General features: G+C 50.7%; 1 protein-coding gene across 2 annotated transcripts in view; it reads right to left on the bottom strand.

The window, feature by feature from the left end:
* Positions 1 to 13,313, bottom strand: part of uvrag (UV radiation resistance associated gene) — a 107,782-nt gene that overhangs the window by 12,101 nt on the left and 82,368 nt on the right. For both annotated transcript variants that reach the window (XM_060909138.1, XM_060909137.1), the window contains exon 14: positions 9,629 to 9,720. In XM_060909138.1, coding sequence (XP_060765121.1) covers positions 9,629 to 9,720 — 92 coding nt within the window. The remainder of the gene's footprint in view (positions 1 to 9,628; positions 9,721 to 13,313) is intronic.

The following is a 13,313-nucleotide window of genomic DNA, read 5'->3' on the forward strand; positions in this document are numbered from 1 at the left end:
CGTCTGAACATCATCTCCAGCAAATTTTTGGCCTGTGAAAAACATTTAAACTTTTTGGTAAAAATCGAATATAACGGAAATTAACTTCATGAAGCGCGTTGAGTGATTGAGTGGAACATCACTCAGCTTCAGCCAAGGAATCCAAACGGTGCTTCATTTTTGAAAATAAAAGACAAACGGTTCCAAAGTTATGTGCATCAATGCAACTCCAACTCTGACCCATTGATGGCACGAGAACACTCAAGGTGCAAACGTGAAACTTGGTAAAAACAATCAGGACACTGTCCCCAATAAGTGTGCCAAACCTCACAATCTTTTACCACATGGTTCTCTGGGCTGCCATAGACACCGCAAGGAGGAGGAGGAGGAGGAGGAGAAGAGGAAGAGGAGGAGAACAACAACAACAACCACCACCACCACCACCACCACGGGCGTCTGTGTAGCTTCACTGCTTGGCCCTCAAAATAATAGCGGCACCAGAACTGAGCTTTGAGGAACACCACAAGAAAGTGGTGCATTTCTGAAGGAGTCTGGAGTAAACAGACAGACAGACACAACAGAGGACCATCACAAGTATTAACTTATTATTATTTAAATACTTCTTGACTGCAATTCAACTCATGAAGTGCACACACACGTGTGTGTGTGTGGTCTGCAGTGGGAGCGGCTCCTCTTGCTCTGTGCTACAAGTCCACCGAGTTTTATTTTTCCCAGAAAAAACACTGTTCACAGGAACCGGGTCACAGCTTTATCCTCACCGATTGAGAAAATATGCTGTGTACGCGCGTGCGCCTGTGTGCGCGTGTAGGAGGCCTAGGTCGCATATTTCACAGATTAATTTCTGAACCTTTGATCCATGAGCCAGAGATCACACAGATCGGCACTTTCCCTCTGGGAACGTTCGCGTTTTTCACCCTGGCTCTGCGAACGTTCTCAGAGACGCTGCTGAAGCCTGGCTGCCTCGACCGCGCTACGGAGTTAGAGAGCTTTCTGTAAACAAACGGGTTGAGAAGCGCTTCAGAGGCAGAAAAACATCACACCGTTGCTGAGATACTGACATGCACTAAGCTCCGTCAGGATCAACGGAATAAAGCCACTCTGTATTACAAATAACTGGGATTAGCGTGTGAGCCGTTCGCTCTCCTCTGCTGCATCGGGGTCCGTCCCCCCCCTTCCCTGCAAAGTTGTCTGTTGCCCCCAGAAAGCAGGGCTTTGAACCGGTTCAAGGAACGAAAACGAAAACCGGGAACTTTTTCTATTTCACATGGAACAGAAACGAAACCAGAAACTTTATTATTTTTTATGTTCCGGAACAGAAACGCTTATTAAAAATAATGGTAACCAGTTAATACCGGTTTTTATTTCGTTCCTCAAAGTTTCCGTAGCCTACAAATAAAAAAAAAAAAGTAATTCTTCTCCTGAGCAAGTTTCTATGACCCGCTGGGGTTCACTTCCTGTGTGACGTTCGCTGACTGAATGGAGAGAGCGGGAGGGTGGACTACTATCACGTCTCCACATCTTAAATAAGAGGTAAATATTGCAGTCTATCGTTATTCAAAAACGTCAATTTCAAACACGATATCAATATATTTGTCCACGTTAATGAGAGGCTCGCGAACATTAAATGACGTTAACCTCTGTTAGCCTATCAGTGCATAGGGCCTGACTAGCCTTTGGTAACACACTAAACGAATTCTCTTTCATTTTTGGCACTTTTTCTGTTTGGGTAGATGGGAAGACATACTGAGAATCCAAATCGCCAACATTTGAAATAATAATTGTTTTGAATTATTTCTTGTCTTATTTAATGAAGGTTGTAATAGAATTAGCCTACATTTGGCTTAAGCTGGATGAGACAAAGACATAATTTTATAGCCATTTGTTAAACAGCTGACAGGGAACGTAATTAACCGTTCCGGGAACGACATTTTTTTTTGTTCTAACCGGTTCGGGAACGTCTATTTAATGGTGGAACCCAAAACCGGAAACGTTAAAATTCCGTTTCTGTTCGGAACGAACCAATAGGAAAAAAATTCTGGTTCAAAGCCCTGCCAGAAACATCAACTCTAATAACTTCAGTCAAACCTGCATTTCGAGTCAATTTAGTCACAGCGGATTCCTTTAAAAAATAAAATAAAATAAAAATCTCATATGAAAAGCCAATTTTCTGGGTTTCATTTCAATTGAAAATACAATTAAACAAAGGGAACATGGCGATGTGTAAATATCTACCGAGTATCAGGATTATCAGGCCACACCCACTATCAGCCTGAGCAGGAATGAGTGCAGAGTTACAGGCCAAGCATTTCTGAATAATAAGGATAAGCCGAGTGAAAAGACTGATGTACAGCGAGGCGAAGAGGAGTGTCTAACGCTAAACTCCCTGCTGCAGGATTTTGTGTGTTAATATTTCACATGCCGGCCCCCTGCGCTGGAAACCCTATCTGACCAAGCGAGCCAGAGGTGAGGGAGTGACACAGAAGGGCAATAAACGACGTCTACGAGTAACGCAGTGCGACAGGAGCGCACCCGAGCCGAGATTCAGCGTCAAGTTGAGCAGCGATCACTGAGACGTAACCCAACACAGAGAGGAGCTCGGAAAACTGTAACTTATGGTTTACAGCTGACGTTTTTACACGGGGGTGGGGGATGCGTGAAGCAAATCCGCTCAGACGTTTAGGGAGAATTGTGCAAGTGTGGGTGTGTGAGATATCTGTCGCCATGCTTAAACATCCTGCTTCACGCTTTAGCAAATCATACTACGAACAAAAAGGGAGAGGGGGGAACCCTCCTCGCATGCTCGACGTCCACTTCCTGATTTAGAGGAGGCCGAAAAAAGGTCAAAAGGTCACGTGTTTCATCTGTTCCTGCTTTGTTTAACCTGGCCTGCTTCCTTTCCAAAACATAGATTATTAAATTAACGCTGGAAAGGAGGTTTTTACCCGGCGCTGAACTGCGACCGAGTCGAAGCCAGACGAAGAACGAACGCGAGGCAAGAAGAGCCGCACTCCGGAGCCGCTTCATAGCTCGACAGGGTTCTAAAGAGAGATCCGATAAAAGCGCTTTCCGTTTCTCCGGCGTCACGTGCAGCACCGCTGATAAAACCCACCACGCTGAACGTTTGTCTCAGAGTTCATTAGGCTCACATGACCGTTCTGGCAGGAACACAATCAATCGATCAGTTCTGGAAAGGGAAAACAGCTGGATAGAAATAGAGGGACCGAGCTCGTGGTTTTGCTGGAATTCAGAAACACGGAGAACTCGGTTCTCGATTTCACATTCAAACGTCTCAGAACAGCTGCGTTTATGAACAGAAGTCATGACAGAATAAACACACCATCACAAGTCTCTGTAGACCTTATAATATTTTTCAGGTCCTAAAAATACTTCCATTTCAGTTATTTCACTCCAGAGGTCCTTATTATTATTATTATTATTTCGGAAAAATGTCTGCGTGTGCAACTCAAACCTCTCAGAACATCGTGGTCATTATTATTATTATTATTAATTTCTTTCAAATTCAGATTAGTTTTTGAGGAAAGACAGACTTGGGAGCGGAGTCTGTTGCTCTGCCGGGAAAAGACGAGCCTCTCCGAATTTGTCCAAGTTATCATTAATCAAATAAGAGAGACAATATGAATTACTTTCTGTTGCTATGACGATCCTGATGAACATTCCATTAGCCAATTGTTCGGTCCACCTTTTTACAGTTGGCTGAATGTTCCAGGATTCAGCATCCCGGACGCCTCTCTTCCCCTGCAGCCGCGGGATCCCCGACGCCTCTCTTCCCCTGCAGCCGCGGGATCCCCGACGCCTCTCTTCCCCTGCAGCCGCGGGATCCCCGACGCCTCTCTTCCCCTGCAGCCGCGGGATCCCCGACGCCTCTCTTCCCCTGCAGCCGCGGGATCCCCGACGCCTCTCTTCCCCTGCAGCCGCGGGATCCCCGACGCCTCTCTTCCCCTGCAGCCGCGGGATCCCCGACGCCTCTCTTCCCCTGCAGCCGCGGTATCCCCGACGCCTCTCTTCCCCTGCAGCCGCGGTATCCCCGACGCCTCTCTTCCCCTGCAGCCGCGGGATCCCCGACGCCTCTCTTCCCCTGCAGCCGCGGGATCCCCGACGCCTCTCTTCCCCTGCAGCCGCGGGATCCCCGACGCCTCTCTTCCCCTGCAGCCGCGGGATCCCCGACGCCTCTCTTCCCCTGCAGCCGCGGGATCCCCGACGCCTCTCTTCCCCTGCAGCCGCGGGATCCCCGACGCCTCTCTTCCCCTGCAGCCGCGGGATCCCCGACGCCTCTCTTCCCCTGCAGCCGCGGGATCCCCGACGCCTCTCTTCCCCTGCAGCCGCGGGATCCCCGACGCCTCTCTTCCCCTGCAGCCGCGGGATCCCCGACGCCTCTCTTCCCCTGCAGCCGCGGGATCCCCGACGCCTCTCTTCCCCTGCAGCCGCGGGATCCCCGACGCCTCTCTTCCCCTGCAGCCGCGGGATCCCCGACGCCTCTCTTCCCCTGCAGCCGCGGGATCCCCGACGCCTCTCTTCCCCTGCAGCCGCGGGATCCCCGACGCCTCTCTTCCCCTGCAGCCGCGGGATCCCCGACGCCTCTCTTCCCCTGCAGCCGCGGGATCCCCGACGCCTCTCTTCCCCTGCAGCCGCGGGATCCCCGACGCCTCTCTTCCCCTGCAGCCGCGGGATCCCCGACGCCTCTCTTCCCTTGCAGCCGCGGTATCCCCGACGCCTCTCTTCCCTTGCAGCCGCGGGATCCCCGACGCCTCTCTTCCCTTGCAGCCGCGGTATCCCCGACGCCTCTCTTCCCTTGCAGCCGCGGTATCCCCGACGCCTCTCTTCCCTTGCAGCCGCGGTATCCCCGACGCCTCTCTTCCCTTGCAGCCGCGGTATCCCCGACGCCTCTCTTCCCTTGCAGCCGCGGTATCCCCGACGCCTCTCTTCCCTTGCAGCCGCGGTATCCCCGACGCCTCTCTTCCCTTGCAGCCGCGGTATCCCCGACGCCTCTCTTCCCTTGCAGCCGCGGGATCCCCGACGCCTCTCTTCCCTTGCAGCCGCGGGATCCCCGACGCCTCTCTTCCCTTGCAGCCGCGGGATCCCCGACGCCTCTCTTCCCTTGCAGCCGCGGGATCCCCGACGCCTCTCTTCCCTTGCAGCCGCGGGATCCCCGACGCCTCTCTTCCCTTGCAGCCGCGGGATCCCCGACGCCTCTCTTCCCTTGCAGCCGCGGGATCCCCGACGCCTCTCTTCCCTTGCAGCCGCGGGATCCCCGACGCCTCTCTTCCCTTGCAGCCGCGGGATCCCCGACGCCTCTCTTCCCTTGCAGCCGCGGGATCCCCGACGCCTCTCTTCCCTTGCAGCCGCGGGATCCCCGACGCCTCTCTTCCCTTGCAGCCGCGGGATCCCCGACGCCTCTCTTCCCTTGCAGCCGCGGGATCCCCGACGCCTCTCTTCCCTTGCAGCCGCGGGATCCCCGACGCCTCTCTTCCCTTGCAGCCGCGGGATCCCCGACGCCTCTCTTCCCTTGCAGCCGCGGTATCCCCGACGCCTCTCTTCCCTTGCAGCCGCGGTATCCCCGACGCCTCTCTTCCCTTGCAGCCGCGGTATCCCCGACGCCTCTCTTCCCTTGCAGCCGCGGGATCCCCGACGCCTCTCTTCCCTTGCAGCCGCGGGATCCCCGACGCCTCTCTTCCCTTGCAGCCGCGGGATCCCCGACGCCTCTCTTCCCTTGCAGCCGCGGGATCCCCGACGCCTCTCTTCCCTTGCAGCCGCGGGATCCCCGACGCCTCTCTTCCCTTGCAGCCGCGGGATCCCCGACGCCTCTCTTCCCTTGCAGCCGCGGGATCCCCGACGCCTCTCTTCCCTTGCAGCCGCGGGATCCCCGACGCCTCTCTTCCCTTGCAGCCGCGGGATCCCCGACGCCTCTCTTCCCTTGCAGCCGCGGGATCCCCGACGCCTCTCTTCCCTTGCAGCCGCGGGATCCCCGACGCCTCTCTTCCCTTGCAGCCGCGGGATCCCCGACGCCTCTCTTCCCTTGCAGCCGCGGTATCCCCGACGCCTCTCTTCCCTTGCAGCCGCGGTATCCCCGACGCCTCTCTTCCCTTGCAGCCGCGGTATCCCCGACGCCTCTCTTCCCTTGCAGCCGCGGGATCCCCGACGCCTCTCTTCCCTTACAGCCGCGGGATCCCCGACGCCTCTCTTCCCTTACAGCCGCGGGATCCCCGACGCCTCTCTTCCCTTGCAGCCGCGGGATCCCCGACGCCTCTCTTCCCTTGCAGCCGCGGGATCCCCGACGCCTCTCTTCCCTTGCAGCCGCGGGATCCCCGACGCCTCTCTTCCCTTGCAGCCGCGGTATCCCCGACGCCTCTCTTCCCTTGCAGCCGCGGTATCCCCGACGCCTCTCTTCCCTTGCAGCCGCGGTATCCCCGACGCCTCTCTTGCCTTGCAGCCGCGGTATCCCCGACGCCTCTCTTCCCTTGCAGCCGCGGGATCCCCGACGCCTCTCTTCCCTTGCAGCTGCGGGATCCCCGACGCCTCTCTTCCCTTGCAGCTGCGGGATCCCCGACGCCTCTCTTCCCTTGCAGCTGCGGTATCCCCGACGCCTCTCTTCCCTTGCAGCTGCGGTATCCCCGACGCCTCTCTTCCCTTGCAGCTGCGGTATCCCCGACGCCTCTCTTCCCTTGCAGCTGCGGTATCCCCGACGCCTCTCTTCCCTTACAGCTGCGGTATCCCCGACGCCTCTCTTCCCTTACAGCTGCGGTATCCCCGACGCCTCTCTTCCCTTACAGCTGCGGTATCCCCGACGCCTCTCTTCCCTTACAGCTGCGGTATCCCCGACGCCTCTCTTCCCTTACAGCTGCGGTATCCCCGACGCCTCTCTTCCCTTACAGCTGCGGTATCCCCGACGCCTCTCTTCCCTTACAGCTGCGGTATCCCCGACGCCTCTCTTCCCTTACAGCTGCGGTATCCCCGACGCCTCTCTTCCCTTACAGCTGCGGTATCCCCGACGCCTCTCTTCCCTTACAGCTGCGGTATCCCCGACGCCTCTCTTCCCTTACAGCTGCGGTATCCCCGACGCCTCTCTTCCCTTACAGCTGCGGTATCCCCGACGCCTCTCTTCCCTTACAGCTGCGGTATCCCCGACGCCTCTCTTCCCTTACAGCTGCGGTATCCCCGACGCCTCTCTTCCCTTACAGCTGCGGTATCCCCGACGCCTCTCTTCCCTTACAGCTGCGGGATCCCCGACGCCTCTCTTCCCTTACAGCTGCGGGATCCCCGACGCCTCTCTTCCCTTACAGCTGCGGGATCCCCGACGCCTCTCTTCCCTTACAGCTGCGGGATCCCCGACGCCTCTCTTCCCTTACAGCTGCGGGATCCCCGACGCCTCTCTTCCCTTACAGCTGCGGGATCCCCGACGCCTCTCTTCCCTTACAGCTGCGGGATCCCCGACGCCTCTCTTCCCTTACAGCTGCGGGATCCCCGACGCCTCTCTTCCCTTACAGCTGCGGGATCCCCGACGCCTCTCTTCCCTTACAGCTGCGGGATCCCCGACGCCTCTCTTCCCTTACAGCTGCGGGATCCCCGACGCCTCTCTTCCCTTACAGCTGCGGGATCCCCGACGCCTCTCTTCCCTTACAGCTGCGGGATCCCCGACGCCTCTCTTCCCTTACAGCTGCGGTATCCCCGACGCCTCTCTTCCCTTAAAGCTGCGGTATCCCCGACGCCTCTCTTCCCTTACAGTAGAGATCTGCGCGGGTCGGATTTTTCAGTCCCGCTCCCACCCGCATTATGCAGTCCCGCTCCCGCCCGCGCCCACAAAGAATTATGATTTTCAGTCCCGCTCCCACCCGCGCCTGCCATATTTTGTCCCGCTCCCGCCCGCAAATCCCGCATGACGCAGACGTTCGCGTTATTTCTCAGGAAAGTTCTTGTCTTGACACAGCGTGATGGTGCCCCGCCCCCTACTTTGAGTGGATCTGAGCATAAATATCTACAGCTCACGTTCACATTTGTTATTATTTACCTTGTTTCTGAATTCAGCATGTAGTGTCTCTAATAATAATAATGTGCTGTCAAGCGATTAAAATATTTAATCGCGAATCGCACATTTTTGTCACATGAGAAACCATTGTAATTCTCTGATCAGCATAAAAAAGTGAATGGGCTTGCTTTGTACCATGAGTGAAGTGATTTACTGCTTGAGTTAGTCTACAACTCTCATCAGAGAGACAGGTTACACAGTGACGGTAGGCTTGACTCAATGCTATCCCAGAAATCCTTCCTGTAATATGCAAATGTGGCCGCCTCTGATTGGACAGCCAAATTTGCATATTACAGGAAGGATTTCTGGGATAGCATTGAGTCAAGCCTACCGTCACTGCGTAACCTGTTTAAAACACGTTTTTAAGTTAGCGGGACTGCAGCTTATCACCGCTCCCACTCGCGCCTGCATATGTGCACTCCCGCTCGCGCCTGCATATGTGCACTTCCGGTCCCGCCCGCAATGAGCTTTCAAAATTTGTCCCGCGCCGCACTGCTTTGCGGCGGGTCCCGCGGGACTCCCGCGGGAGTGCAGGGCTCTACCTTACAGCTGCAGGATCCCCGACGCCTCTCTTCCCTTACAGCTGCAGGATCCCCGACGCCTCTCTTCCCTTACAGCTGCAGGATCCCCGACGCCTCTCTCCCTTACAGCTGCAGTATTCCCGACGCCTCCTCTTTCCTGACAGCTGCAGTATTCCCGACGCCTCCTCTTTCCTGACAGCTGCAGTATTCCCGACGCCTCCTCTTTCCTGACAACTGCAGTATCCCGGACGCCTCCTCTTTCCTGACAGCTGCAGTATTCCCGACGCCTCCTCTTTCCTGACAGCTGCAGTATTCCTGACGCCTCCTCTTTCCTGACAGCTGCAGTATTCCGTACACTAGTATTCCACTCCATGCACTTCATTATTCCTTACACCGCAGTACTCCATGTACTTTGCGCTTCTTTACACCATTATTCCAGACACCTTGAGATTCACAAAGATGTAGTATTCCGTGCACGCCACTGTTCCTTACAACAGCTGGATTACACTACACTTGGCCATTCCATACACTGCTGTACTCTATTTATCCAGCTATTACTTACAACCATAACATTCCAAATCGTACAGCATTCCATACACTGAAATATTTCCCACACTTCAAATAAAGCAAGAAAAATAAATAAAATAAATCCCATGTGCTGGGCCTGCATTAAATTTACACTGGTCTTCCTGTTATTCAGTCAAACTGTAAGAGTCCAGAGTGAGTGTGATTTTACTTTAAAATCTTGGAATACACAGAGAGCCCCGAGTGTAAAATTCCACTGAGGAAGTGTTAGTGATGCTCACGGCTTTAGCTCTTAGAGACGTTTGGTGTTTCAGAATTCCCTTCAGAAGGACCAAGTGTAAATCGCTCTCATTGTCTCGCCATATGTGCAACACTCACCACCAGAAGTGTAGAATGACTTAATGAGCTTGTATTTTTAAAAAAATAATCTTAAAAAAAAAAAGAAAAAGTTTTTAAATTTCATTTCATACATGTTTTATTGATTGTATAAAATCACCATGTTTCCTGTTGGCTTGTAATAAATAGAGTTTGTGCAACTCACCATCTGACCAGCAGCCCATGTTCTAGAAAGTTCTTGAGGTTGGGTAAAGTCTGACGCAGGTCCGGTGTGGAGAGACCGTGCTGATACCGCAACTGCACACACAAAAAACATCAGATTCATATCGAATCAAGATCAGATTTTATCCACAGCTTTCCTGTGAGAGACAACGGGGGTCACCATGACACCCGCCTCTCCCAGACGCCATTCTTACCGTGTCCGAAATCACTCACTGGTTCACGCCTCCCTACGTCCTACCCAGGGAATTCTACAGCGTGAGCTCATTGACAAAATGAAAAAACCCTTTCAGACACTCCTCTGCTGCACCGTTATTTATGTCATTACTGACGCACAATTAAAACGTGCCGGATCAGTCGGATGGTGGGTTTTGAAAATAAATATACTGTATGCATGTAGTTTTGTGATAGATCCATATTATACTGAGCGCATTTCCCACATTAATCAATCAATACAAAAGTACTTCGTGTCTGCTGCATCTTTCAGTCCTTTTAAGTCAAGACTGAATACTTTTTCTTCTTTGCCGCAGTCTTATCAAATCAAATTTGAGGCTTTTGATTAATTCCTCACTCTGCATTCTAACTTATTCTTGCATTCTATTTTAGACCGCAGTGCATGATGGTATGTGGGTCCGTCTCAGAAACGGGTCTCTCATTTGGGTCATTATGGTCAAAAAATATATTTTCTAATTTTACTATTTGTTTTGCATTTACCGAACACTCAATGTTTCTTCTGTCATGTTTAATAAGAATAAAGATAGTATCTTGCTTTATCTGGCCTCCACTGTGGAAATTTTTTTTATTACAATTCAAATGCTTTTGTAAAATTGATTTCCATATAAAATAACTACAGCATGAAGAATTAAAGCCCCTCCTTCACAGATGAGTGAAAATATTGAATAAATTTCCTCTTTTTGATCGCTTGGGTTAAAAATGCCAAGTTATGATGACTGAATTGATTATTCACTTAAATATGAATAATATGATACATTTTGGGTATTTGATATGGCGAAATAGGACACAATGGAAAAATCAAGAACACACCGGAAAGATGAGAATAACGGCGCTGGTAAAAGAACAGTGACTGTACCGGCTGAAGGTCGCGCGGGTCTCTGCTGCGGCGCGCGAGCAACGGGACATCACTACCGCACCGGACGGAGCGCGAGGCAGGGGCGGGGCAAAATGACTGGCCATAGATTCTATCAAAAGTTCGATCTAAATTGACCATGGTTGCAAAATATTGGCCAAAAATACGCAAACACGACGAAATATGAAAGCAAGATGAAAAAAAAAATTCTATTGCCTTATACTGCAAGACTAAAACAAAATAAAACTGTCAAAGCTCACCTTTTCAGTGATAACGTCCGAACAGATCACCCGCGTAACAGAAAGATCGCAAATGGAAGAACAATCAACTTCTAACTGCTGGAGTGGAAAATTCCATTCTACACAAGCAAATTGTTAATGTGTGTCCTTCCCCGCACACAAATAACACGCTACGGTAAAAAATAGACCACAACTCATTTTATAGCTCAGAAATTCATACAAGACCAGCTACCATCGTAACATATTCTGGAAGAAACATATTCTATACCTAACTTTCAGCTTTCGTTTTAAAAAACAAAATCGCAGATTTATAACTAAATTTTTTATAAGCCGTAGTGATTTTAAGCGCCAACTTTTGGTGAGGTTGTGACCTCGACCCTGAGGCTTTCCGTTTAGATCAAAACACACGATCGTATTGGTTTTGGGTTTACGGAAAATGGAGTTACAACGGTGATGAAATATTTTGCATGATGTTTTATTACGGTTATGATTATTCTGTGAGCGCACCAATCCTTAGGTGTATAAAGTTACAACTTAAAATACAATTAGTGATAACTGTAGACTTTTCAGTGGACTACAACCTTTTTAAGGGAACGCGATGTAGTCGACCGTTTATCATGTCCCAGATCAAGCCGCCATTTTTCCACAAATTTGCAGAATTTTTGCCAAATTCTGAATAGAGTATTCACATCAAAGATTTAGTTTTATCTGTATTATTTCTTTCATCATTTTATTTCAAATTAAAACCAACATCACCATTCAAAACCGTATAGTTTATTGACTGAGTATATTTAGTGGGGTACCCCCACAGTACCCAGTTTCTGAGACAGACCCATATATTGCTTGGTTAGTGCCCATCGGTAGTACACTACTTTTCATGATGCATTGTGGGATACTTTGAGTCCACTATATAGGGTGTAAGAATTCTCACTATGCATTCGGACAGCGCTACAAAATGGCGAACTCATGATATAGTGAGTGGTTTCAGACACAGGGTTTGACAGTCAGAGGAGAATGTGTTTTTAAATTGCGTCTTTTTCTGGTTCAACGTGTGCCATCGTCAGGTGCACAACCAACTCGCAAAAGCTTAAAGGAATACGCCACCCCCAAGTGAAATTGAGTCAGTCCCTGCAGTCCCTAGAGTTGGACGAGTGAGCCAAAGCGTTTTGTAGCCGACCCAGCCATTGTCCTGATCTGGAAACATCCCGGTTAGCTTAGCTTAGCGTAGTCGCTGTAATCCGGCGTGTCCAGATAGCATTGTCGTTGCAAAAGTGAATCAAATAACTCAAGATTTTTTATAATTATTTCCTCATGACCTGTACATTCACATCGAGTACACACATCAATGCAAATTAACACGAAGGGATTTACTAGACCAATTTATATCTGGAACTATTTTCGGCCACAGCACAGGCAAAGCACCGCTGCAGGCGCAAAGACACCATGCAGCACCTGAAAACCCTGGTTTCCCTGGTAACACTGGTGTATTGACGGAAGTTGTGGTGCTGCGTGGTGTCTTTGCGCCTGCAGCGGTGCTTTGCCTGTGCTGTGGCCGAAAATAGTTCCAGATATAAATTGGTCTAGTAAATCCCTTCGTGTTAATTTGCATTGATGTGTGTACTCGATGTGACTGTACAGGTCATGAGAAATAATTATAAAAAATCTTGAGTTATTTGATTCACTTTTGCAACGACAATGCTATCTGGACACGCCGGATTACAGCGACTACGCTAAGCTAAGCTAACCGGGACGTTTCCAGATCAGGGCAATGGCTGGGTCGGCTACAAAACGCTTTGGCTCACTCATCCAACCCTAGGGACTGCAGGGACTGACTCAATTTCACTTGGGGGTGGCGTATTCCTTTAAAGATTTTATGAATGGAATCTGTTTTGAGCACAAACGGACTCGCAAGACGTGTTGTCCAGCACCATACGCTGCTCATGTGTACACGATTCCTGTGTTTCCACTAACCACTGCATTTTGGACCTGAATCATCAACATTAATTCTGTGTAATTGTTGTTTAGATATTGTACCTTATTCAAAAAAAAAAAGTTATTGAGCTGAGGTTTTTATTCAAAGCGACTAACAATAGCACTACGTTCAGACTGCAACCTGAAACGACCCATATCCGATTTGTTGTGAAATCCGATTTTTTTTTTGTTAGGCCGTTCACATTACCAATTATATGAGACTTGTATGCGATCTCCAATATGAACGGAAAACGACCCAAAAGTGTCCCGCATGCGCAAATTGACACGTAATAAGCACATCTACGTAATACGTAAACAAAAAAAGCGCGCACTCTTCAAGTTTGCAAGTAAAGCATGGAGATGAGGCGAGACCT

The sequence above is a fragment of the Neoarius graeffei genome, chromosome 25 (assembly GCF_027579695.1).
Source record: "Neoarius graeffei isolate fNeoGra1 chromosome 25, fNeoGra1.pri, whole genome shotgun sequence".
NCBI lineage: Eukaryota > Metazoa > Chordata > Actinopteri > Siluriformes > Ariidae > Neoarius > Neoarius graeffei.